Below are 27,618 nucleotides of genomic sequence, written 5' to 3'. Positions count from 1 at the left end.
CTCTGTATTTCCTGGCTCCTCCCCTTTAGATCCACACTGAGGGGGATGGGTGTAACCAACATGTGGGTAAAGCACAAGAGCTGATAGGCCACATTCACTGCACACACACATGCTGTTCAGATCACAGCTCACATAGTTTCAGCTCTCAGGAAGTGAAACTCAGACACTCGCTGCCACTGAGAGGTGAAATGGCGCAGAAAGGAGTTCAGCTGGACCGGGAAACCTTCTCTTGTTCGATCTGTCTGGATCTACTGAAGGATCCGGTGACGACTACCTGTGGACACAGCTACTGCATGAAGTGTATTAAAGGCTTCTGGGACGGAGAGGATGAGAAGAAGATCCACAGCTGCCCTCAGTGTAGGCAGAGCTTCACACCGAGGCCTGTCCTGCTGAAAAACACCATGTTAGCAGCTTTAGTGGAGGAGCTGAAGAAGACTGGACCCCCACCTGCTCCTGTTGATCACTGCTATGCTGGAGCTGAAGATGTGGCCTGTGATGTCTGCACTGGGAGAAAACTGAGAGCCTGTAAGTCCTGCCTCGTGTGTCTGGCCTCTTATTGTGAACAACACCTCCAGCCTCATTATGACGTAGCTCCATTAAAAAAACACAAGCTGGTGGAGCCCTCCAAGAAGCTCCAGGAGAACATCTGCTCTCGTCACGACGAGGTGATGAAGATGTTCTGCCGCACTGATCAGCAGTGTATCTGTTATCTCTGCTCTGTGGAGGAACACAAAGGCCACGACACAGTGTCAGCTGCAGCAGAAAGGACTAAGAGGCAGAGAGAGCTTGAGGGGAGTCGACAAAACATCCAGCAGAGAATCCAGGACAGAGAGAAGGAGGTGAAGCTGCTTCAGAAGGAGGTGGAGGCCTTCAATGGCTCTGCTGATAAAGCAGTGGAGGACAGTGAGAAGACGTTCACTGAGCTGATCCGTCTCATGGAGAAAAGAAGCTCTGATGTGAAGCAGCAGGTCAGATCCCAGCAGAAGAGGGAAGTGAGTCGAGTCAAAGAGCTTCAGGAGAAGCTGGAGCAGGAGATGGCTGAGCTGAAGAGGAGAGACGCTGAGCTGAAGCTGCTGTCTCACACAGAGGATCACAACCAGTTTCTGCACAGCTACCTCTCACTGTCAGCCCTCAGTGAACCTACACACTCATCCAGCATCAACATCCGTCCTCTGAGCAACTTTGAGGACGTGACGGCGGCCCTGTCAGCAGTCAGAGACAAACTACAGGACGTCCTGAGAGAGAAATGGACAAAGGTCTCACCGACTGAAGTGGATGTTTTACTGTCAGCAGCAGAGCCCACCACCAGAGCTGGGTTCTTCAAATATTCACAGGAGATCACACTGGATCCAAACACAGCAAACACATGGCTGGTATTATCTGAGGGGAACAGAAGAGCAACATACATGAAAAGACCACAGTCTTATTCTAATCACCCAGACAGATTCACTGGATGGCCTCAGGTCCTGAGTAGAGAGAGTCTGACTGGACGTTGTTACTGGGAGGTGGATCGGAGAGCGGCAGTCATTTATGTAGCAGTCGCATACAAGAATATCAGCAGAGCAGGGGGTGGGGATGAATGTGGATTTGGATTCAATGACAAATCTTGGTCCTTATTTTGTTTCCATAACAGTTATTCATTTCGTCACAACAGTGTTCACACTCCCATCTCAGGTCCTCGGTCCTCCAGAGTAGGAGTGTACCTGGATCACAGAGCAGGTATCCTGTCCTTCTACAGCATCTCTCAAACCATGACTTTCCTCCACAGAGTCCAGACCACATTCACTCAGCCGCTACATGCTGGAGTTTGGGTTTATGGTAATAGAGCCACAGCTGAGTTGTGTAAACTGAAATAGCCTGAAGTCCTTTGAGGAACTCTTCTACTTTTTAAACTCATTGTGTGTCCATCATTGTTGCTGAGAGCTGATTGTTCATATCTTCACTGCACAGAGATCAGCTGTCAATCAAACATTATGGGATGTGCTTTAACATCTTCTCATGAGTTGTTCTGTAGATGTTGGAGTTTCTTTAGGCGGCGCTCCTTCCTGTGTCTGTTTAGCCATGGAGGCTGTCACTGCTCAGGAGGATTTCTGTTAACCTCAACTCATATTTCTCTGCATGTAAATGTAAACTTTGCTCTAAATATTTGTTATAACTACTATGTAAAAACAAAAAGACACATTTATAATTACATGAATTATTTTGACAGATTACATATTATTGTTGCTGCCCATATTAAAGGTAGGGTAGGTAAGTTTGAGAAACCGGCTCGAGATCGCTAGAATTTGAAAATACACAACCGGAGAAAATCTGCCACTTCCTTATAGAGCCCCTCCTCCAACACACACGAACGCGCACATGACCAATGAGGGCACGAGATAAGTTTGTACACAGATGGAAGGCTGACAGGCAGGTAGGCCATCCAGTTATTTTAGCCGGGCCGGCTAAAATGATTGGTCGTACTTTTTACAGTGCTACGGCTTCCACAGATGATATTTTTTTATGGATTTTTTGTCAAAGCACTTTATTCATTGCTATCGGGATGTTAAGAGCTTTCCATGGAATATAACAAAAAGTGTATCTCGAGCCGGTTTCTCAAACTTACCTACCCTACCTTTAAGTAAAAAAATGAGGTCCGCAGATGTTTTAAAATGTAGTTAATCATGTGTTTATTTTAATGTCATGATCATAATCAATAAGTAAATCATTTTTTATTCTCCTGTCAATATTCAAGGGTCTTTGTGTGGGATTTTTTAATATATATTATTACAATTCCTTATTGCATACTTACTGTGGTTGTTGTTGTACACATGAACTACTATGATGTTTTATAGAACTGTAAATATCATGATAATAATCAACAAGTAAATAATGTCTTATTCTGTTTTAAATAGCTGAGATTCTGATTGTGTGGATGCAGTGAATCTGATCATGAAATCATTGAACAAGAGTCATTGAACAGACGTTACTGATGGGATGTGTGATCAAATTAAATGTTTAGATATTAATAAAGGTTTGGGATTTTTCAAATATAAACAAAGGATGTTGTTGTATTATTTCCACGGTGCCATACATCGCTGATGGAAAACTCACAGTTGCTTTGTACACATAATAACACATATATGCTGAGTGATATGGTATAATGCAGTACTGTACTTATTATCTACACAGTGTCTACATTTCGTCCACACAACCGGTCGGACAGGAGTTCAGGAATTACTTTATTGTAACTCATGACCTGTTATCTCCCTTCTAAAGAACTGACAGGGAGGAGCCAGCTTCTTCCATGCCTATCACCCCATGTAGCCACGCCCCTTTTGATCTAATACGCAGACCTTTTTCATAACTCTTGTTTTGTCTTGCTGGCTCTGCTATGACTACCAAAACTACAGAAGCAGGTCAACCGGTCGGACTGCATACTAAAGCTCATGTCCACATCTTGTCCACAGTGATATCATGTAAAATAAAACAACCTTAGTTTAGTTAACCTAGTCCTAGAGGCTGAATTTAAGTAACATATCAGTGTGCTACTAAGCTATTAAAACTAAAAAGGGCCCTATTGTGTTTTCCCTTTCATGTAGTAGTGTGTTATTTAGGTTTTTGTGCATGTAACTCTACAAAGGCTACTTTATTGTCAGATTAAGTCTAAAATAGTTGTTGCTTCACAGATGCTTCATTTGCATTGTCAACAAAGACACATTTTTAAGACAAAAACAAGGGATTAGACATGTCACATCACATTACAACCATCTAAGACAATATGTTCGAGAATATTGAACATGTCAAATGTTACTGTTAACGAGTGCAAGATAAAAAGTATAAAATAGAAAATTGGGAAATGGATAATCGTATGGACGACCTTGTGATTGACATGTTATCAAGGTGTTGTCCGCGTTTTGGTCTTATAACTTCAACCCTTTCACAGTTTGTTTTAAGTTAATCAAAATTGTAACATTTCAGTTGCCTAAAAATATCTTGTTTAGCGATATCTTGTGCTAAGTTCCATCAAAAACCAAGATGGTGACGACCAAAATAAAAGATGGCAACGGCAAAAATGTTAAGTTCAAGGTTTCAATGTCGTAGTCCATAAAGCAGTGGATGCATCAAGCTGACCAAATTCACTTCTTTTATAAGGTCTATGGCATGAGTATTCAGGGGGTCAGTGACCCCTAGGGAATCTACTGCAGGGGGGGCAAACAAATATCAGTGGTTTTTTAACACACATTTTTCTAACGGATCCTTGTGCAATCAAGTGAGCTGTGTTCACTAATAAATCTGTGTGCTGCACGGATCTATAACAGAGAACTATAGTGAGCTGCTATTATTATTACAATAACTCTGTGCCATGAATTGTTTGGCACTTAAGGACACCTCAAAACATATGGTAGACCTAGTATATTTTGCAACTAAATTATGTATGTATGTATTCATTGGTGATAAAATAATATTGAAAGATATTGTGCGCAAAGAAAATAGATAGAAAATATTCCAAATGTTTCAGAGATGACTCTTTAATGATGTTACAGCAGCAGCTGATCATCAGTGTGTAAGTAAAACAAATGAAGCTCAGGAACAATGTTACCATTTATTTTTATTGGAGAAGCTCAGACAGACTCTGTTTAGAGTTTGAAGCTAATTACTGTTGATCACATTTCCGTGTTCGTCCACTTCCTGCGTGATGGTGATCACCCTGGTGCTCGTGATGGTCTTGGTAGTGGTGACGGGGCTGGGAAAGAACATATTCAGTTATTATAGCTTTATTTGTTACTTATTTATTTTTTCTTTAGCTCATGTTAGCATGCAAACACGCTCAACTCAGCTGCACTTAGTGTTTACTGATAATAAGCTACTTTTAGCATGCTAACACCGAACTCAGCTACACTTTGTGTTTACTGATAATAAGCTCATGTTAGCATGCTAACACTTATTTCAGATGATCAACAGTATGTTTCCTAATGATTAACTCACGTCAGTAATGCATGCCCACAGTAACCTCAGATGCACCCTGTGATTTCTAAAAACTGGCTGATGTTAGCATTCTAACAATGAACTTAGGTTGTGGGTAGGGACAACATTTCCTTGGGCTCACCTCTCTCCGTCCAGCAGCCTCCTGTACTCGGCGATCTCCAGCTCCAGTCTGGTCTTGATGTCCAGCAGCATCTGGTACTGCTGTCCCTGCCTCTCCAGGTCGCCCCTCAGCTGGCCCAGCTGATTCTCCAGAGCCTCCACCTGCCTCTGGTAACCTTCCAGCATGACAGAGTAGCGTCTCTGGGTCTCAGCCAGAGACATCTCCACAGCTCCTTTCTGTTCAGGAGGAAGAGGGGGGACTCACTTAACACTTTAAAATCTCCTCAAACTGTCAGAACAGAGGGAAAACTTTTTAGACATCCATTTTCATGATTTTCTAAACTTTAAATATGCAAGGTATATCTTTAATATTAGATGTAAATAGTGCACCTTGCTGATCTGCGCCTGCAGTTTGATCTCCAGACTCTGCGCTAATCGTCTGACCTCTCCAATCTCAGACTTGGTGGTGTGCAGCGTCTCAGTGCTCACAGAAACCTCTTGGTTCAGCTCGGCTGTCTGTGAGGAAAGGTTTGTTATTAAAGTTATGATCATGTACTTTGAGAAAAACGTTTTCAAACTAAAAACACTCATAGAAATCATAAAATAAAATAGAAATAACAAAAATAAAAAAATGTTTGAAACATAAGTGACTTTGATATTATGTTTAAAAATATAAACGTGAAAGAAAAATCTTAAAAATGAAAGACCTGAAATATATGAAAGAACAAAACAAAATAATAAAATATAAAAGTGAAAAAACTAAACAAATTGTTGATCAACTTTAAACAGGAAGTCCTTGTGTGTGTAAGATGAGCTCTCACCTTGGTATGGAACCAGGACTCCAGGTCTTTGCGGTTCTTTGAGGCCACGGTCTCGTAGTGTTCTCTGATTTGGGCAATGACGGCGGACAGGTCCTTCTGAGGAGCGGCGTCCACCTCCACGTTCACCTGACCTCCAATCTGCTGCCGCTGAACCAGCAGGTCCTGCAGGAAAACGGCACTTTAGACTTGTGTCTTTTAACATTTTAAATGCTATTTCTGTGTGGCTTCAGGGTCTCACCTCCTCGTGGGTCCTCTTCATTCTGATCAGGTCTTCTTTCAGAGCCTCGATCTGCATCTCAATGTCGGCGCGGCTCAGGGTCAGCCCATCCAGGACCTTCCTCAGCCCGGTGATGTCGGCCTCCACCGACTGCCGCATGGCCAGCTCGTTCTCATACCTGCAGCACAGCAGAGTTTAACATTCAAACAGATTAGATCAGGTTATATATTGTTTAGTGTTGAAGGAAAAAGAGTCTCTCACTCACTTCATCTTGAAGTCCTCGGCAGCCAGCTGGGCGTTATCGATGGCGAGGACAAGGACGGCGTTTCCACGAGCAGCAAAGTTTATCTGAAAGATCCAAAAGTAAGAAACATTTTCATCTTAAAGATATGTATAGAAACATGTAAAATGTTATATTAAAACGTATTTTTTTAAAGTAGAATCTGTATAACAGAAAACAAACTAGTCTCAATTATTACAAACCCTTATTATCTAAAAATGTGAACTTATAAAGACAATATTGGTCAGAAAAGAATAAGTTATAACTTAACATTTTAAACCCCCCCCTCAAAAATTGAAAAGAAAATCTTAATATGTTCAAAAGTAAAATGTGTTAATTTCATTCAAAACTAAACACTATTTATGAAAAAAGGTGATATAATATTCTGCATATCTAATAGTCTTTCTTGTTTCTCATCTTTCTTCACTACAAGTTTTTATCTTGTTATTTTATGATTTAAATGTTATTTCCATGCATTGCTTGGCACCTTTTCCCTTTGCGTTGTATTTATTTTCTAAACTTTATATAATCTCACCTGGTCCTGCTGGTCTATGATGGTGGCCCTGAAGGCGGAGGAGTCGTGGGCGTCAGGTCGGCTCTTGCTCTAGAGGAAGAGTCTGATCTTCAGCTCCAGCTCTCCGTTGGCCTTCTCCATGCTGCGCACTTTGTCCAGGTATGTGGCCAGGCGGTCGTTGAGGTTATGCATGGTGGCCTTCTCGTTGGCGGACACGTCCACGCCGTCGGTCAGGTTGAAGGACCTGCCAGCGGAGAACGACGAGTTGGCCTGAGAGACACGGACTCCGGACCCTCCAGCTCCTCCGTACACACTGCCGGCCCCCATGCTGCCGACGCGGCGGGATGAGGAGGACATGTTGTTGATGCTGCGGTTGCTGGAGTACATGGCTGAGTGTCGGCTGGTGGTCGGCTCTGAGCGAAGAGTGAAGAGCTGCTGGGGCCACGGGCTCCTTTTATGAGGCTGGACAGGGGCCACTGTGAAGCCCCGAGGCCCCTCAGAGCAAACCGGTCTGGGCTGAGCGGGCGGTGTCCAGCAGGGCGGGGGCGTATCCAGAAAGAGACTTCCTCTGATCATGTCCTCAAGGGCCTCAGGGGCCTGTAAGCGGCATGAGGGGCCCGAAGGCTGTCTATATCAGACGGGCCAGTCCTGTCAGTCCACACAGAGACATCCAGCCGCACACACACCTTCAAAAGCAGGAATTCTGCTGCAATTATGAAGGTGGGACTCATTTCCATATTTTGTACGTCAATCTGATGTTAAAATTGGCCATTAAAACTTAAAACATACAACAGGATAAAAAGTTTAGCACAGTATGACAGAATCATGCAAGGAGAGCAGAGAGGATTAGGGGATCAACATTACATCATCTCACACTATTTTTATATTTGAATTCATTAATAGTTAGTCACTCTTGATCATTTCTTATATAGAAGTGTGTCTTTTCTCTGTTTTATATCATTAAAGTGAATATATGTGGGTATGGACCTTTATATATACAGTCTATGGTATGGACCTATAGACTCTTGGAGACTGAGATGGATATTTCTCACACATTTCTGGCATTTTATACACCAAACATTTGATATAGAAATGAATCCAGAGATAATTAAATGAGGAATGTAATCGATAGTTGCAGCAGTAATGAAAAATAGGACGTTTAAAACATAGCCAATAAATACCAACAATGTGAGGCAGACTGTCAGCAGAGGAAACCGGTGAAACCAGAAGAGATGCAATCTGACCAAAAGCCACAAAACAAGAGCAGAGGCCTGTACTACGAAGCTGGATTTTCGCTTAGCCGGCTAACTTCAGGGAAATCTCGGGCTTTCCGGTCCTACGACGCTGGTTCTCTTTTTAGCAGGCTAGATTTCCATGGTAACTTATGCTGAGCGGCAAACCTGCTCCGGAGCAGGTTAGGTGGCAGGCTAAGAGATCAACTCAGTGAAAGCACCGCCTGCTGACCAATCAGAGCTCCGTGTGCGGAGTTTAAAGCTATCAATTCATATTACAGGATAGAGGAAATACAGAAAAACTGCCGTTGCAGGAAAGACGGCCGGCAAAAATCAACTGACTGTGTGAACGTGAAAATTAATAGAATATCCCCTCCCATCTTCAGAGCAATCAAACTATTATAATATTAGCGTTAAGAAAGCTTACTGAAATATCTGCCACAACATAAGTAACCGGATCAGAGCAACATTAAGTACAGTCCGCGGCACTGTGAGTGCAGACGGCGATGTGTCCCATTATCATTCATATCATATCACATCATAATGTATCATATATTTCCTTATTTGAGTCAGCTTCTTGAGCCGTATCTGGCCGTGCAACACTCACAGTGTCACATACTGTATGCAGAAGTATTATTTTAAGCAACACATTAAGTTGATGAAACACTCGAGTCAAATCTCCTAATTAAAGTCAGATCCACTCGTGTCTTGGACGGGGCAGTGATTTCATAAACCTGTTAATGTACGCATTCAAACACTTTTTCTTTTACCAGCTGTATTCACCTTGCAGGTGCAGCTATGTGGCTTTTATCCTGGATAAAGTGTTTAAGTCATGGATGTTTAAAGTTTAACTTCTTCATATTTGACTAATATTAAAGTTCACTTTTCATTCAGGAAGTATGACGCTGCGCTGTCAGTACGCTTTTCCGTGTTTGAGATTGGTCGAATGCTCCAAATACCACCCCTTTCATGTGAACGCGCACCTAACTAGATAGGACACGGCTGGCTTGAGCGATCCACTTGATAACCAGCGTCGTAGTACAGTTTAGCCAGAGCGCGTATGTTTTGGATTGGGCCAACCGTCTAACTCAAACATATCCAGGTTAGGTTGAACCAGCTTCGTAGTACAGGCCTCTGGTCTGCTGTTAACTAATAATTATTATCATTTAAATATAATCGCTTTTTATTGAAATATCCAAATACCACATATTACCAATGTTCCATCTTAATATGCTGTGATTAGACCCTTGCAGCAGAAGAGGAGAAACTCCCCAAAAGAAATGAAAGGAGGAACATGTTAGAAACCTCAGGGAGAGAGACTGAGGACACACATGTGATGGATGTGGAGTTACACAATAAACAACATAACATTACAACATCCATATTTAACAATGACAATATGAACAAATATGAAAGAGGCCTCCAGCCGCCTCCAACAGAGACATCCAGTCAAACCACTAACGCTGTAAAAACCGGATTTTACTGCTGAAGGGGTTAAGGTGCGGCTCATTTTTAACATTTTATAAATGTATTTACCCTCAGGGACAATGCATATTGATCATCTCTACAAGGAACTATAGCACAGTTGTCTTAAAGGTCCCATGTCATGCTTTTCCGGTTATTACCTGTCCCCTTGTGTTATGAAGGTTTTTATGCATGTAAACCAGGGGTGTCAAACTCAAGGCCCGTGGGCCAAATCCAGCCCGCGACTTCATTTTCTGTGGCCCCACAAGAGCTTGCAAAGAATATAATTTGTTTATTATACGGTTACATGCTACTTTACAGAAGCACGTTGCCCATAAACGACATGTCCCACAATGCATCTCAAATTTGACTTTTTCTCAGAATTTGACTTTTTTTCTTCAACATACAGTATGCATTTTTTCTCAGAATTTGACTTTTGTCAAAATATGCCTTTTTCCTTAAAATTAGCCTTTTTCTCATAAATAGATTTTTTTTTCAAAATGTCACTTCTTTTTTTTTGTTTTTCCAGAATATGGCTTTTCTTTTAAAATCATATTGTGACATACACACTGAAGAGACTTGCAATTACTTGCCCTAGACTTCTGCTTTCAGACGTAGTTAATTATGAAGTTATTACCCTATCCGATAATAATCCAATGCAGAGGCAATAATGTAATATAATACATTATTATATTCAATATTTATATATGTCTTTTTATATAGTCTTAAAGTTACAACCGGCCCTTTGAGTGCAACCATAATGCTGATGTGGCCCGTGATGAAATTGAGTTTGACACCCCTGATGTAAACGGTCTGCAGAGTCAAAAACCCTCAAAGTACACCCTGTAGCGAGTAAAACTCTAACACAGAAAAGACCTGTCTATGCTGCCCCAGAACGCCTCGTTGGAGATTTCTCTTTTTCCATTTGTTTCTTCCGGGAACCGCATGACGTCATGCAGTTCCCGGAACCAAAATGGACCAATCTGCGGAGCTCCTCACAGTCCCCTGGTTGGTAATAGACGAGTTGGGATTGCGGAGAAATGCTCTCCGCAATCCCATTCTCACAGCGTTTATAAACCTTTTTCTTACTCAATATCAATAGCAAGCCACACTTATTGTTTTTACTTCGGCTGTGAGTGTTTGTGTGTGCTCAGGATGAGTTTCGCGCTGTCCCACTGTATCGCCGACCCGGAAACCACACCAGTAAACCAGCTCAGTGAGCAGCGAGCCTCGCAACGTCCCGACCAATCAGAGCACACTGGGCTCAGAGGGAGGGGGGGTTAGGAGCTCCAACAAGCCGTTTAGGACAGAGGGTGAACACTGGTGAATACACATACTTTACAGAGATGCTGTATGAGAAACCAATGTGAGTTTGGAAAATTGCACAATATAAATCTATTTTAGTATAATTAACTGTCAAGAATTCCGAAGAGCTCATCAGCTGTTGCTCTGCGTTTGACATACTTGCAAAACAGCAAATCCTCACTCAGTGACTCGGAATTGTCATAACAATTTTTCCTCTTAGTCTCTCGCGCCCTGTCATGCCTCTGCGCCCCCCCACTTTGAGAAACACTGCAGTAGGGACAGGGACACTAAATACAAATATGAACCTGAAAATAAGAAGAATAGTGCCCCTTTAAGGTTAGACACTCCTCCATTTCACTTGAAACAGTTGGCCTTTCTTACTTTCCAGTTCACAAGAATAAAGTTTTTGTTTAGTTTGTGCAAAAATAGAATTGATGCCATTAGGCGGGAAGCAGCTGGACTTAAGGCTAATACTTGTTCAAGATCCATGCAGGCCTTTCTCAAAGCTACAGACTGTACTGCAGGGACTCTTGAAATATTTCTTTAGGGAGGAAGAATGTTTTCTACTCCTCTGGCCGGTTAAACCAGTCGTCAGGTTGAAGTTAGGAGTAGCTGTAGTCACATGTCAATAAATCCATGAACTGAGAGGGAGTGTCCTGACCCTGAAGTGTCAATCAAACAGATAAGCCATCTTCTGAGGACTAAATGTATTTACAGCACAAGTGGAAACACCTGTAAGTTCACCAAGTGTGTTTTAGAGGGATACATGATACACAAAAAGATCAATTAAAGGAGACATTATTTGGTGAGCCTGTATATCTCTGTCTGATTTAAATAAATAAAAGTCACTAAGTTGTGTTTTAGTTTAAGTGCTGAATGAATGAGAAAGGAGTGGACTTTATAAACCAAGAGAAAGAGTCTCGGTATTAATATTTAACATTTAGCACTCAGTCATAAGTCTATGTCATAAACTTTTAAGTCTTACATGAGATTAAACATTAACAAATACCGAGCTCATCTCATGACATTAATGTGTGTGTTCATATTAAGTTCACAACTTTATAGTAATGGGTGTTATTTTACTTATATAAACGAACAAACAGCAGGTAAATATCACCTTTAATAAGTCAAGGGTCATTTTTACTTGACTAGAAGTCACTGCAAGTTTACAATTCCATTTGGCGCCCCCTACTGCTGATACCAACACTGGAGGAGAGACAGGCACAACTTTGGGAGTTCAGCCTTTGCAGACAAACCTATAACACATGAAAGGGAAAACCCCCAAAAGCATAAAGGGGGCTTTTAACACCAACTTTAAAGTTTGTTCTTAAAGGGGACCTATCATGCAAAATGCACTTTTGTACGTCTTTTATACATGAATATGTGTCCCCGGTGTTCCAGGGAACTCACCAAGTGTCAGAAAACACAACCCTCTCTATTTTCCTCCATACCCAAATCTCAAAAAAAGGGGCTGCAACGGATCTGATACAGACTGATCCAGATTTGAACACTTCTATGTCGTCACAGAAGTGGCGCTACGGCTATTGGGCCAACTCTCCACCTATCAGGGGAATGTGGGGTTGGGCCCCGGCCGGCCATTGCCGCTCGAAAGCGCTGGAGACGCTGTAGTGCATATGCCAGGCCTGTAAGTGGCGCTGTAGTCTGCCACAAAAGCAGCGAAGAAGACTTCCCGCCCATAGTTACCATGGTTACCCTTCTGTTTATTCTCCGCTGTGGCTTTTTTTCTCCCTCCCCGAGGCAAGCGTTTGCTCCCGCTGCTTTAATTCAATGCAATCCCTCCCCGTCGAGGCAAGCACTGTAATTCTCTCCGGTTAGTCCACCAGCAGATGACAAACACCCACCTCTCCGCCTCTTCCAAGGAACGAGGGGACCGTGCGGCAGAGTTTCAGTTTCTTTCGCCGGTCAAGATGTCCGTTAAAGTTTAAATCTTCCGGACAAAATTAGAAAAGTGCCGGTCAAAGGTCTTCTTTGTTATTTATTGAGCTTTAAAACAAATGAATAACGACTCTATATAATAAAACACGGAGGACGGAGATCTCTTTTTCTCCCCCTCTTCTGACAGCCCAGCAGCTGATCAGAGCACGTCTCCCCTCTCCTGCAGGGGGGCGTGGTCAGCAGAATCAGACCCGTAGACAGCAAACGGCACATAGAGCGAAATGAGGCATGGCTAAAATGCATGATCTGTTTGGTATTTTGAAAACAGAAACGTATAAATATACCTTATATAGGTATGGCCCTACAATATATCATTTAAATATAGCATGATAGGTCCACTTTAACTTAAAGAAAAGGCTCAGGCATGTAAAATGTACCACTTAAGCACTTTCTCCAAACAAATGATGGCTCTTCTTTTATTTTATTCCAGGCACTTTCATATTTTAAACTAAAGCACTTCTTTGATAAAAGGCCGTTGGCGTCTTCCTTTAGTAATAATCCATTAAGGTCTGAAACATTGGAGTACTTCTTCAAGACAGGGTTCTCAGAACAAACCTGAAGCTAACAAAAGCAACAGGTCAGACCTCCACTGCCACCTACTGGTTTTATTTGGGACAAGCAATTTCATTCCTGTTAAAAAGTCCATAAGAATTACAGTTCAACAGATGCATGGTGTATTCTGCTGACAAAGTGCTGACAGCCACTACACTCAAAGTACTTTAAAAAACATTCTCCATATGCGATATACATAATTAAATATACAGTATGACATTAGATTGCTAATATTGCTGCATCAAGCAGGTTGTAACGGTTGTAGATAATCACAGTTTTGATCAACTTTACGATGTTTAGAGCGTCTTGTGATATATATTGTATACTTGTACTTTGTTGTTCCTTAAACAGTTAGTCCACTCATTTAATTTTTACATCAAGTTCATCACGTTTTTAAATCTGAAAAGTGACTAAAGCTGTTTAATAAATGTAGCAAAATCACATTATTTCTCTTTTAAATATAGTGAAGTACAAGCATCAACATATTTACTAAATTACAATACTTGAGTAATTGTACTTAGTTACTTTCCAACACTGCAAATATATAATCCTGGCTCATAACTCAATGAACTGTGAATGATTAGCGCTGATTGTGGTCTTCAGACTTCTGAGTTGGGTGGTCTTCTAGCGCCACCCGGTGATACATTCTTATGTTTGCTTTTGCGTTTGACTCTCTTCCTCATTTTTTTGTTGGCTTGACATTTTAAAAACAGTCGTGGTGGAGTCAGGCTTTAATTTGTACCTGGAGACTGACCCAATGAGAAAAACAAAAAAACATAAAACAACCTGGGGTTGTGTTAGTTACACATACTGTATAATAAGGTAGCCTACTTTGTAAGTTCTGCTTGAAAAATATGTGTCCCTATTTAAAAAAAGAAAAATGTCATTGCCACCACAAAACTCACTGTTTTGTTTTCTCAAGTTCAGGCACATGTGGCTTTTGTAGAAAGCGGTGACATCATTCTAGCTCCACTTTACTCCAAAAGAATATCTTTAATTTGCCGTTTGTCATCTATTCCTCTCCAGGTTGTGCCGTTGTCTCACCTGTCGTCCTCCAGCTGGATCTCCATAGCATCACAGAAGAAGTCGTGAACTTTCTCTTGTACCTTCCCCTCTCATCTGAGTCCAGTTGGGGTCGTAGTCCAAGCGTCAAACTGCGGTACATGCAGGTCTGAGGAGTGACCCTCTGCGAGGTCTCGAACCGTGTCAGAGTCAGGACGGATCTTCGTGCAGCGGGTAGAGTTGCGTCTAGAGTTGTGCTGGGAGTACGATCCAGAGTGAGAGAAACGCTTCCCGCACTTGTCGCACTGAAAGGGTTTCTCCCCGGAGTGCACCCTTGCGTGTTCGATCAGGTGGTGTTGGTGTTTGAAGGCCTTCTTGCAGACTTTGCATTCAAATGGTCGTTTTCCTGAAAATAGGAGAACAGAGAGTCAGACTCATACTGCGCCTGTCTGAAAAACAACACCAACAAAACTGAGACAAAATTAAGTAGTAGAGTAAACACCTATAACTAAAACTGAACACGTTAACATAGAAGACTGCTACCCAAACTTGTGTTCATTTAGATTTCCCCAGAAATTATTCAAACATTTAAAAACTGAAACAATTACCTGACACACTCATTAGTTGATTGACAGAAAATAACTGTTCAATGTGAGCTTTCACACATTTTTATTTCGGTTTTGGCATGTTGGCCATATGAAAGTAAAAAAATGTAATGTCATCGTCTTGGGCTTTGGGAAAATGTGGTGAGCATTTTTTTAAATGTATTTCAGTGTGTTCAGTAGTTCTTATAAGAAAACAGCTCGAGTATAACATGTGATTACTTGGTCATTACAACATTCTCTGTATTATTTAGCTTATTGTATTTATTTATTTTTCTGACATGTATATAGTTTACTTCATCTACATTACTTACAGATTGGTCTTGCAACATAATCTGCTCTTTAAAAAAATGATATAAATATAAATATATATATGAAGTCAACACCAGCATTTATTCAGCACAGAGATTTGAAAGGTGTTATTTTAAGTCACAATATGCTTAATTGAGTAATACATTACTATGCATGAGCCATGTAAGGCTTACCTGTGTGTTCATATTTGTGCCTGAGCAAACTGGAGACCGCTTTGAAGACTTTGTAGCAAAGGTCACATGGGTACGGATTGTTTTCCAGCCGTCTCTTCTTCCTCTCTTTGGCTGAACATGAAGCACTCTTATGGAGCACTGCTAATGAGCGCAGCTGTGCGCCAGTGATGACGTTGATATGTTTTCCAATCTGAGGGGGGTTGATGGTTTGACCCCTTAGGATCTTTTCCTGCTGCGAGGAGGAAGGCCCTGTGGTTCCCTGTGATGAAATATGTGATGAAATATGTTTATGAAGGGAGCCCGGGGCATCTGCTGATGAGGCTATGTTGGATATTTCTTGTGAGCTGTCCTCCTCTGCATGTCCATTGTTATTCGAGACGTCTTTGCCCACATTTTTTCTAAAGTTCATCTTTGCAAACCACTTTCTGACCACATCCACGGGGAAACTGACAGACTCTGAGATCTTTGTCAGCTCCTTCTCGCTGGGGTTGGCATTGGAGGCGAAGTACGTCTTGAGGAGTGAGAGGAGATCGTCCACAGGCGGCTCCTCAAGCACAACCCCTGCCCCGCTCAGCAGAGCAGCGAACGAGGGGTCCAAAGCAGCCGAGTCGATGGCCTCTCCATTGGCTGCTTTGTAGTGCTGGAGGAGGTGTAACGCCTCCAGGTTGTTGGGACAGTCATCGCAGAGAAAGCATGAACTGATGCTGTGGACTTTTGGCCTCTTAGCTCCAATTGCCTCCATGATGGCCACTGATTTGTGTGTTTTAAAAAGGGAGGTTAAAGGTTTATCTGTTTTGGTGGGGGTGGGGGGTGTAGCGGTGGTGACAATAGGAAAAAGAGCAGGATTTTTGCAACAGGCGGTGCAGGCTGTTTATTAGCAGATGATCTTACTGGTGCCGTTGAGATCCACAAAGCTGGCAGACTAATGATTTGCTGCTGGACTACAATTCCCTGCTTAACCAACCTGTTACCCTGGCTATCCTGAGCACATTTCCACGCATCACCGTGTAAAAAACATTCTCAAAGTTGTGAGATAGAATAAACAATAATCAACTTCTGAACACAATTTTGATTTGTGAAAATAAATGGGCTGCAGCAGTGGTGACAATGGGAAGGAGGATTGGATTTTACAGGCTGGGTAGTAGCTGAGTATCTAACTAGTACTGGTTAACTGTTACCCTGCACTAGTCTGAGCTGAGCACCTTTCCATGCACAACCATCTAATATATAATCCAAGTTGTCAAATCTACAATAATCTGCTTCTACCGGAAGTGTCTACACGTTTTATTTTGTAAACTATACTTGCGTGCATTTCCTGTCCTGAGAAAACAGCATGAACCGGAAGGGACTCCACACACAGAGCAGACCTGCAGAACATGCTGTTTTTAAATATCACAACAAAAAAGTCCAATGAATGCCGTTAAATCAACACAAGCAGCCCTTTACGTTATATTAAGACCAGTTAACCTCACAAGTGCACGAGCTGGGAGGCGTTTCTCAGCATGCTGGCTTGTTGACGTCAGCTCCGCGTGCTGTGGAGGACTCACAGGTAGTTTCAGGTGTAGTTATGGCCGTTGTTTACCTTGCACAGTTAGCAACGTGGCGCTAACGTCATGTATCCGGTGGAGTCTCGATTACGGGTGCAGACAGGAATCTCACGCCGGGTGAAGGAGTCCAGTGCGGGGTCCCCGAGGTCAGAGAGGCTCCAGGTGGGAGTGGAGAAACTAACTCCTGCTTACAAAGGTGGGCACACGCAAAGCATCATGGGTAACATAGGTATGCTTTTGTTGTCTCCAGAACAGAGGAGATCTGCACCACGTGTACTAACCCTCTTTGTTCAGGATTTAGCTAAATCAGATAAGTACTTTAAGGGAAAGTTGATTAAAATCTTTTTTTTGTAATGTTACTACATTTATTTTGTCCATGATTGTTGCTGATTTTATTTAATGTTTTCACTGCACGGGGCCACGAGATTTCTAAGTGATTTGTAACTAAAAGTAAATAAAGAAATTGAATTCTGACTGAATGATGTTTGTAAAACTATCTATAACCACATTTCTTTTATATATCTGACGTACACAAATGTAATAATTATGAGATCATTATTTATTTATTTTAAAGCTGAGATTCAAACAGAATCAAATGCTGTGATTATGCTTATTATATAACTGAATATGAGTCATTTCAGATATCTCACTGGCAAGATGTGTGAACAAACTGAAGGTTCATATAGAAAAATAAAAAAAATTCTTGAATTAACAAAAAAATCTTCTGTTTTATTTTTTACAAAACTGAAGGAGAACATTTGAATATGATGAACAACTGATGCAGTTTTACTTCTTAAAAATGTCAGGAGGATGCTTAGGGTCAGTCTCTTACTCTTTAAAGGTCCCATGTCATGCTTTTCCGGTTATTACCCGTCCCCTTGTGTGTTATGAAGGTTTTTATGCATGTAAACGGTCTGCAAAGTCACAAACCCTCAAAGTACACCCTGTAGGGAGTAAAACTCTAACACAGAAAATACCTCCCCAAAACGCCTCGTTGGAGATTTCTCATTTTCTTCCTGGGTACTCGTGGGGGATACCCAGAGGCCACACCCTCTGCCAGCCTTTCACGAAACAAAGCTTCCCAAACATTGCAGGGATTCATGCCGGATATGTACAGCGTAGGGCACTGAAGAACGATGCTGTTCCTACTTTGTTTGGACCAGCGGGAGATTCGGGTACACAACCTGTAAGTATTCATTGTTGTTTGTGTATTTATGATGTTTAAAACAAACAAGGTATCTACCACAACTGTTTAAATGGGTAAACGTTTTTCGGGCTGCTAAGTTGGGATCGCGGAGAAATGCTCTCCGCAGACCCATGCTCACAGCGTTATAAACCTTTTTCTTACTCAATATCAAGCCACACCTATTGTTTTTACTTTGGCTGTGAGTGTTTGTGTGTGCTCAGGATGAGTTTAGCTTGTTCTCGCTGTATCGCCGACACGGAAGCCTGTCTGCTCCTCGCAGCAGCGAGCCTCTCAACGTCGCGACCAATCAGAGCACACTGGGCTCACAGGGAGGGGGGGCAGGAGCTCCAACAAGCCGTTTAGGACAGAGAGTGAATACCGGTGAATACACATACTATACAGAGATGCTGTATGAGAAACCAATGTGAGTTTGGAAAATTGCACAATATAAATCTATTTTAGTATACCTCAACAATGGAATTATGATCAGTGGAAATGGCCATGACATGGGACCTTTAAATACCAAGTACAAAGGGAAAGAAGTAACTCGGAAATGCTTTCTTATATTTTATTGTGATGGGGAGTCATAAAAATGGAGCAAAACTAAAATATAAACAATACAAAAAAGACAGTGGATTTACAAAGGGTGAGAACAAACGTTATGCAGCCTTCGACAGTACAATGGAACAAGTTGGCACAGAACAGAAAAACATTGTGGCGGGACAATCTTAATTTGGCTTTCGAAATAAAAAGGGAGGCTTCATAACAAGATCCGTCATTAAAACGGCAACGACTCATGCTTTTAAAATCACAGAGTTCAGAATTCAGTAGCTTCAGAACGGCGCAAAGCGCGGATGCACATGTAACAGTTTCTATTTCTCATTTCATTCCTGTCTTTTTTCTTTTTCTTAAGCTTAAAACAGAAGTCATGTTTACAGGATACAAGGTTTCTCATGTTTTTTTGTTTTTTGTTAGAACAAACTTCAGCTCCCAGAACCACATTGTGGGCTTTTTTTTTTAGTTTGTCTTGAGATTGTTTTTCATACTAAAATATATTATTGTATCAATTCAAACTACAGTAATGTACACTACAATGTGTAATAAATAACCATAAAAGAAAATATAAAAATAAGACACATAAATATAAAAAGGTTTTCTAAAAACTAAACGGGTACATTTTTTTTTTATCTGTGAAAAGGGTTCTAATACTGCCATTGTTGAAAAGGAAAAAAAACATACAGAGGACACGAATGAAAAAACAAAGAAATTAAAACAGACAAATATTATAAACACTGTTCGGTAAAAGCAACTGAAAACACTTTTTGTCAGAGACCACATTCACTAACGTTTGTTACCTGAAGTGCGGGACAGCTTGCCACAACTCTTCGTTCTTATCTTTAACCATCTGAATACAAGTGCACACGTTTGGCTGAATTTAAAAATCCTTCATTTAATCACTAACGTATCTGGTTTTGTATTTTTATGTAAACATATTTAAACTGACTTGTGACATAAGTCCAACATATTCTTTAAAAAAAAGCTTTAAACATCAACTGATTATATCAAATTTACAAGGTATTTTATATCCACAGGTTAGCTCAGTCTGGACTGTATTTCTCAAACCTTTCCACATATTAAAAGATTTTAGTAAACTAATCGATTGATATCCAGCTTGTCCTATGTGATGATTTGCTGCTTTTGTCGTTTTATATAACTGTAAAGTTAATATATTTAGATGTTAACATTACTTTCCGGCAAAAACAAGACATCTGAAGACTGCATCTTGGGCTCTTTTGACTATTTTCTGTAACTTTATGAAAAGAAAAGTGTTAATAAATCCAATATAAATGTCACTTGAAGTTAGTTAAAACCCTAATACTGTTTCCAAGCTTTCATGTGTCATCCACAATTCTCCTTAAGGCCCTAAAATATTTCAATTCATTTCACAAGTAAGTATATTTTAGCAATTGTGACAAATCAGCTGTTCTGTGCAAGTCGCCAAACATTAGTCAATATGGGTCTTGTGTAAGTAACAGAGGGACATAATACTGGCTACATGTGTGAGGAAAGAAAATGATAACACTGTTCAATGGCACTTTTAACAGCACACAGGTCTTGCATAAGGCTGGAGGCATTGGGGTGGAGCAGGGAACAGCCCTGTTCCTTCACATACAGTATGACTTCATATATAAGCTAGTAACACTGAAACACTGACTCAGAAATAAGGAGAAGCTCGGTAAGAGTGGGCGCATGTGTTTTTGGAACCACAGCTGAGCCAATCGAGGTGGAGGCTGCCTTTCAATCTTCACCTGGAGACTCCACCCATTTCAGGCTGCGCCGGGTTGCTAAACATGAGCGCCTGATGCTGGCTTTAAGATCGTGACTCCACCTTCCCTGATAGGAAACATTTGGTTATGGCATACGGAAGCCACCTTCTCCTCCCAGACTCCCCATCCCGCCCACAACCCTCCCCAATAATACTTTGTTTTCCTTAAGGCTAACAGTCAAACTGAAAACAAAAGTAATGCTAGCTAGCAAAGACTAACACTAACACAAACAACATCTCGCTAGCTAGTGTACGTATATAACACTGAAGGGCATACAATGCATGAGGCATGTATCCGTAGGTAAACCAGGAATACTGTAGTGCAGAGGTTTTTGTTCGTAGAACTCAATAAAATACTGATTTTAGGAAACTTCATTGGCAATAAAAAGGTATAGAAATCTTTCTCATCTTTACAGGTTAAAATGTTTTCAAAGAAAAACAAGATTAGTAACACTGACCAAATGAAAAACAAACGAACAATAAAACAACCTGGGATGTTCAGTAACACGTCTAACAAGTTGATGGGTGAGTTTCAAATCTGTACTTCTATAAACAATTTTTAACACTGATATTTCATTTCCACAAGAAAAAAGAAAGAAAAAAAAGTCACTGTTTTACTTTTTTCAAGTTCAGGCACACCTGGGTTTTTGTACACAGTAGTGGACCGTTTAGATCAGGCAACCGCCGTGACTTTGTGGATTTTTCTGCGGTTTTGTCTTAGATAACTCGACTTCAGTAACCGAGGCATTCGAGCTTGTCCCCAAGACAATTCTCTCTCCTTTATTTGGCGTCTGTCACCACTTCGTCTGCGGGTTCGGCGCTCTCTGACCCCTCCCTGACGCTTTTGTCCGTATTTGCTTCACAGTCGGCACTTTCCTCTAAAACCTCACTTGCTGCTTCCTCCTTTTCTTCTTCGGTTGTTTCCTCCATCTCTTCGTCGTCCATGTGATGGTCCCCGACCTCGATCTCCATCACATCACACGCAAGCTCCTTGCCCGTCTTCTCTCCTTCCGCCTCTTCCTCTTCTGTCATGTCTCCCTCCACAATCTCCTCTCCCTCCACAATCTCCTCTCCCTCTTCCTCCTCCTCCTCATCGTCGGTATCGTCAAAGTTACCCTCGTAGATCTCGCACTCGCCGTCATCCACCTGCACGACCCGGATGTCGTCCATACAGATGGCCTCATCGTCGTCGTCCTCCTCTTCCTCGCTCTCCCTCTCGTCTGAGTCCAGTTGGGAGGGCGGGGTCGTGGTCCGGCTGTCCGATTGCAGAGCGGTGCCGGGGCTGCCGAGCTCCGACTGAACGCTGCGTGGCCCCGAGCCGGAGTCTGGACCGTCCTTCTTGCAGTAGGAGTAGCGGTGGTTCATGTGCTGGGAGTACGATCCGGAGTGAGAGAAGCGCTTCCCGCACTTGTCGCACTGATAGGGTTTCTCCCCGGAGTGCAGCCTCGAGTGTTCGATCAGGTGATGTTTGTGTTTGAAGGCCTTCTCGCAGATGTTGCACTCATGGGGCCGTTTTCCTGCAGATGATAGAAAAAACAAGTCAGACTCAAACTGCCTATGTCTGCAAAATAACACAGACTAGTCAGATTAAAGTCGCTATAAAGTGATTTATGGCATATATACGGAGAGATGCCGCCTCAATTTTCAACAGATGACAAGGGGTCAAGTTTTAAGAGCATTCAAGCCAGAAAAGTTTGGAGCCACTGCTTTATGGTAAATCAGCCCGTAATAATTCACAATTTGACATAGTGAGAGTCATGCTGGTTAAAGAACCATTCTCCATCTTTGCTAAGGTGACAAAGGAGTGTTAAGTTATTCAGGATGCAGGTAAACAAGAGTGTTTTTCATTCTTTAAAAGAAAGCTGGCACAGTAAGTCAGTCAGTAAAACAATGCCCTTAAGGTGTGTTTGTAAGACAGGGCGTGTGAAGTTGTCTGTGGTTTGTGTTTATGTGGACGACGTCATGCCTGAACCAACACCTATGCACAGTAGTGTGGCGCACAGATAACTGTTCACAGACTTTAATAAAAAAACACATTCCAATGTGAGTGGAGTTGGAGCTTGAGGGATCGGGTTAATTCACCTCAAGGGTCTCATCTTGATAAATACTGAGGATCCTTCTGAGCTGCTACATTTACAGGCCAGCTGTCCCATAAAAAGTATACCATCTAATGAGAGATGATGTAAAATGTAAAGTCACAGGTTTGAGAACTAGAAATATCTTTGGGCTAAAAAGGAAAACAGAGAACGAATAAATGAAACTAGACTTAGTCGAACTAGTACGTCAGTGTCTATATCAGCGGTTCCCAACCTTTTTCAACTCAGGGCCCACTTAAGAATCTAAACATTTTTCGCTCCCCGCATTCAACCATAAACAATACGGAGGCTAAATAAAGTACTGATTGGTCAATTCAGAACATGTGACACGTTGTTTATCCAGTAGAACAGACCGCTGTCAAGGACTATAATGAAAATGTTTCCACACAAATCCTAATGTTTTGCAAATTATTTGGCGGCCCACTTGCAATGCCTCCCACAGGTTGGGAACCGCTGGTGTATATCATGTCAGCTAGCTTCAATCCTTCTCCCGACCTTCAGCAGTCAGCCTTAACGCCGGACAATTCCCCTTGAGTTTCAGAGCCTGGCATCTGCTCGCCTCCAGTCTGCTTCCCAGCCGCTACCAGCTGCTATGATTCAGCTGAAGTTTCTTCCTTGGTCCGTGTTCAGCTCCGATACCTTCAGCCTGATGTTCCCCGCTACTCTCCTGTTCTCTGACCCATTGTTTCAAATCACTTTACCTAATTTGGATTGTCTGTCCCACCTGGAATCTCATAATCTTGACATTTGAGTATATTTAGTGACCATGTGTGAGCCAACTTTTAATGTGAAGACATACCTGTGTGTTCATATTTGTGCCTGAGCAGGGAGCTGCCCTTCTGGAAGACTTTGGAGCAAAGGTCGCATGGGTAGAAGCCGTTTTCCAGCCGTCGCTTCTTCATCAGTGAATCGGAGTCATTCTGCTCCTCCACTGTGGAGACGCCGTCCGACCCGCTGTCCACTTTCTTTTCCAGCTGTGTATGGAAGAAAATTACATTTATCAGTGTGGTCACGTTATCAATCGCCATGTGTAGGGCCATAAAGTTAAAGTGACCATAATTAGTTTAGAGTTAATAATAATAATATGCTCAAAGCGCTTTACATTACATATCAGACATGTAACAGTGAATACTGTGAACAATACCCACAGGATGTTTAAATGGATTCTCTGGTAGGTCATGACTGTGAATGTTAAGGCTTTTCTACGACTAAGTTGTCTTTGCAGAGCTGATCTGTGGTCAGATTAGTGGTAGTGGTACAGATAACACATAATGGTTAATAATAATGTTTGTTTTCACACATACATGTAAATATATCTAATATGTATATATGACCCAATATGTTCATTTTGATATAATTAATTTCTTATTTTATAAGTGTATTAATCTGTGTGAATCTGTGCTGTCCTGATTTTCATTCTTACCCTGTTGCTGTTAAACTACTGAATTTCCCCACAGGGATTAATAAAGGTCCATCTTATCTCATCTTATCTTAACACTACCAACCTTATGGCCGTTGAGCACGACAGTCTTGGCTCCAGTGGCGTTGCCGGCCGTAGTGGCGTAGGTGTAGGTGAGTTGTGGGATGAGGATGGTGCGTTTTGTGGTGGTGTTGATGGCGCTGAGACAGCCCATCGTGCCCTGACTGGCGATGGCTACTAATGTGGGCAGCTGTGCGGCAGTGATGACGTTGACAGATCCTCCGCTCTGAGGCGTGGTGATGTAGATGGTCCGCCCCTCGAGCTGCTCCTTCCTCAGGCAGGTCAGGTTCAGAGGATGTTCCTGCAGCTTGACAGGAGTCCCGCTCGTTTCTAATGCTGCGGCGATATGTTTAGGGAGGGAGAGGTCGAGCGGCTCGGCCTGGGAGTCCGGGGCATCTGGGTCTTCTGGCTCGCTCTTAACGATGACGAGGTCCCCGGTGTTGAGGCTTAGTGGTGAAGAGTCTGATGGAGAAGAGTTGCCAGATTGTGATGAGGCTTGGTTGGATGTTTCTTTGGAGCTGTCGTTCTCTGCCTCTCCATTCTGATTCAAGGCATCCTCTGAGATCGAATTCATGGTTTGAGTCTTTGTCGAAACGGCTGTGGTTTTATTTCCATATTTGCCCGCATTTTTCCCAAAGTTCATCTTAGCAAACCACTTTCTGACCACATCCACGGGAATACGGACAGACTCTGAGATCTTGGTCAGCTCCTTGTCGCTGGGGTTGGCATCGGAGGCGAAGTACGTCTTGAGGAGTGTGAGGAGATCGTCCACAGGCGGCTCCTCAAGCGTGACCCCCGCCTCGCTCAGCAGAGCAGCGAACGAGGGGTCCAAAGCAGCCGAGTCAACAGCCTCCCCATTGGCTGCTTTACGGTGCTGGAGGAGGTGTAACGCCTCCAGGTTGTCGGGACAGTCATCGCAGAGTAAACATGTACTGATGCTGCTGACTTTTGGCCTTTGATTTGATCGGATCGCTGATGTAATTTCTGTCTGTTTGACTGCCTCTGTCTCCATGTCTGTGATGGCCACTGATTCCGGCTCTCTCTTCACAATGGAGAGGTCGGTCACCTCTGGGGTTGAAGGCCTATCTGTCCTGGTGGGGGTGGGGGCTGCAGCAGTGATGATAGTGGGAAGGAGAGCAGGATTGGTTTTGGCAAAAAGCGATGCAGGCTGGGTAGTGGCAGTGGTGGCGGCTGCAGGGCTGATGCTGTAGTTGATGATGATCTTCGTGGTGCCGTCATGATCCACAAAGGCCGGCAGACTGATGATCTGATGCTGGGGCTGCTGGAGTACAATGCCATGCTTCCCCTGCGTCACCAGCCCGTTAGCTGTCCCCAGCACCTGCCTGAGCACGTTCCCGTCCATCGCCACTTTGAGCACATTCTGCAAGTCGTTCAGATTGATGCTGATGGGCGACATGAGGCCGACTGTGGGTACGACCATAGACACCCCCGGGGGCAGGGTAGTGATTGGAGCCGGCTGCTCCGTCCCCCCGTTGGCAGCGGCTGAAGTTGCCGTTGCCGCCGTCACAGGCTTGCACTCGTACTCCACAGGTTCAGATTTGATCTGGGTGATGGGCAGCTGCTCCTGGAGGGGTTTGCTTTCAGTCTTCTCTTTAAGAATGTTGCGCGCTGGAGCAATTACGACGGGTGTTGTCTGGGTGGTGGGTGGGGGGGATTTGATCGAGGTCCGAGCGACGCCATTGGGGGGTGGTGCACCTACACACTTCTTACTGCTGATGTGGGAGCTGTAGGAGCCTGAGTGGGAGAATCGCTTCTTGCAGTTGGAGCATTCATAAGGTTTCTCACCTAACAGGCAGACAGAGAATTTTCATTTAAAAAAATGTGCTCAATCAAAACTAAAATGTGTTTGACTCACAAAGTGGCCAAATCTGATCAGCTCATTTTCAGATATTTTTATATAGATGGATCAGGACAAAAAGAGAGGGGGTCTTCTTTCCTGAAACTTTCCCAATCTCATAACACATATTGGGGGACATGTTTATGTATAAAAGACATGAAAAAGTGGATTTTGCACAATAGGTGACGTTTAAGTGAAGTAGAGAGAGTGGCAGCTCACCGCTGTGAATGCGCAGGTGCTCCTTCAGGTGGTGCTTGTACTTGAAGGCCTTGGAACATTCGGTACACTTGAACTTGCGGGTTCCACCTGTTCCTCCTGATCCACCTGTCGACTGGGAAACGTGGCGCTGTAATATTAGATTCAATTCAACTTTATTGTCGTTGCACAGAGTACTAAGTACCATGACAACGAAATGCAGTTAGCATCTAACCAGAAGTGCAAAACAAGCAGCGATATTTAAGTAGGATATAAATATAAACATGTGACGGATATAAACAAACTGATGTCTTCACACTATGCACACTATAAGGATGTATACACACATATATATATAAAAAGCAGTAAAGAAGTTATATGTGACCAGATGTGTCCGTAACATAGAAAGAGTCTTAATTGTTCTATTGTTAGCAAGAGCATTCATGAGGGTAAAGAATCTAATGTAAGAGAGTGGTAAAAGCTTTGACCTTTTAAAAAACACCTAATATTTAGATTGTATTCATTTGAACTGTTTAAAAGGAACATTGATTATCTTTGACATTGCTTTTGTTTGTTTTTTAATTCATATTTGTATTGAATATTCATATAGAGCAGTGAAATGCTGGCGGTACACTGCTTGCACAAACCCTCTATTTGACATTTTAGTTTTTGACTGTACTTGCAGATGGAGAAGCTGTACTTTAATGTTAATACCAATACTCCAAATAATAATATTAACGTAGATTATTTTGTCAGGTGACCAGCAGTTACAAAACCAAATCTCCCTTTAAACGCAGCTAATAGTAATGAATAGGAAATTCAAAGTATAAGGTCCAAGTAAAGCAGATATATAATAGTAAAAACAAATAAACAATCCATAATATAAGATTTCCAGAGAAAAATAAACGGTACCACTTTACAATAAGACTACCCTTATAAAGGGTTTACGAATAGTTTGTCATTCATTTATTAATGAGGTTGTGAACACTTTATAAATCATTAATAAGCTTTTATAAGACATGAGATAAACAGGGCAACTGTGACCGGTTGCTTGCCAAATAGTGAGCCCACATGTATCAGTACTGCTAAGCCTTATTAGAAATGGTAGTAACTCATTCATGTGTTTTACACTTTACAATAAGGCTCCCTTTTGGCAACTATACATGTTAGTAACTCGTAAATAAATGGTCATAAAGAGATGCCAAGAAACATCAAGATGGAAGGGGGGGGGAATCAACTCAGTGAACAACAGATACCAAGGATGCTGGCTGATGAAGAAGACGAAGTAAGCTAGGTAGCCAATATAAGGCTTAGTCATCTTGCCAAATAGTGAGCCTGTGTTGATGTATGAAAACTATGTTAGAACTGGTTTATAAATGGTTCTTAATGATTAATAAAGTGTTTACAACCTAATTAATAACCTAATTATAAAC

General features: G+C 42.2%; 3 protein-coding genes and 1 pseudogene across 4 annotated transcripts in view; 1 reads left to right on the top strand and 3 right to left on the bottom strand.

Moving 5' to 3' along the window:
* The first annotated feature begins 188 nt into the window (after window positions 1–188).
* Window positions 189–1,945, top strand: LOC117500237 (tripartite motif-containing protein 16-like). Its single transcript, XM_034153038.1, has one exon. It carries the CDS (start codon window positions 189–191, stop codon window positions 1,854–1,856), a length of 1,668 nt encoding a protein of 555 aa, XP_034008929.1. The 3' UTR covers window positions 1,857–1,945.
* Window positions 1,946–4,632: 2,687 nt separating this feature from the next.
* On the bottom strand, window positions 4,633–7,666 carry LOC117500239 (annotated as a pseudogene).
* Window positions 7,667–13,853: 6,187 nt separating this feature from the next.
* On the bottom strand, window positions 13,854–16,243 carry LOC117500242 (zinc finger E-box-binding homeobox 1-like). The gene is made up of 2 exons (XM_034153042.1): window positions 15,498–16,243; window positions 13,854–14,816 (listed from the first exon to the last, which is right to left on the bottom strand). Exons 1-2 carry the CDS (start codon window positions 16,237–16,239, stop codon window positions 14,524–14,526), a joined length of 1,035 nt encoding a protein of 344 aa, XP_034008933.1. The 5' UTR covers window positions 16,240–16,243; the 3' UTR covers window positions 13,854–14,523.
* Window positions 16,244–18,784: 2,541 nt separating this feature from the next.
* The window catches only part of LOC117500235 (zinc finger E-box-binding homeobox 1-like), a 60,046-nt gene continuing 51,212 nt past the window's right edge, over window positions 18,785–27,618 (bottom strand). The window contains exons 5-8 of one of the 2 annotated variants that reach the window (XM_034153034.1): window positions 26,210–26,336; window positions 24,158–25,938; window positions 23,452–23,626; window positions 18,785–22,073 (exon numbers count right to left, since the gene is read on the bottom strand). In XM_034153034.1, coding sequence (XP_034008925.1) covers window positions 21,337–22,073; window positions 23,452–23,626; window positions 24,158–25,938; window positions 26,210–26,336 — 2,820 coding nt within the window. In that variant the 3' untranslated portion in view covers window positions 18,785–21,336. The remainder of the gene's footprint in view (window positions 22,074–23,451; window positions 23,627–24,157; window positions 25,939–26,209; window positions 26,337–27,618) is intronic. The other variant, XM_034153035.1, reaches the window with a different exon arrangement.

Source organism: Trematomus bernacchii, unplaced genomic scaffold (genome assembly GCF_902827165.1).
Source record: "Trematomus bernacchii unplaced genomic scaffold, fTreBer1.1, whole genome shotgun sequence".
NCBI lineage: Eukaryota > Metazoa > Chordata > Actinopteri > Perciformes > Nototheniidae > Trematomus > Trematomus bernacchii.
The sequence above is the reverse complement of the archived record's forward strand: the minus strand, read 5'-3'. Positions and strand labels throughout refer to the sequence as shown.

What these genes read in the sequence shown, in the direction of transcription:
- LOC117500237 (XM_034153038.1), top strand. Translation starts at nt 189, where the DNA reads ATGGCGCAGAAAGGAGTTCAGCTGGACCGGGAAACCTTCTCTTGTTCG.
- LOC117500242 (XM_034153042.1), bottom strand. Translation starts at nt 16,239, where the DNA reads ATGGAGGCAATTGGAGCTAAGAGGCCAAAAGTCCACAGCATCAGTTCA. An exon ending in GCACAAATATGAACACACAG is followed by an intron (nt 14,817 to 15,497) that starts GTAAGCCTTACA and finishes TCCTATTTTCAG; the next exon opens with GAAAACGACCATTTGAATGC.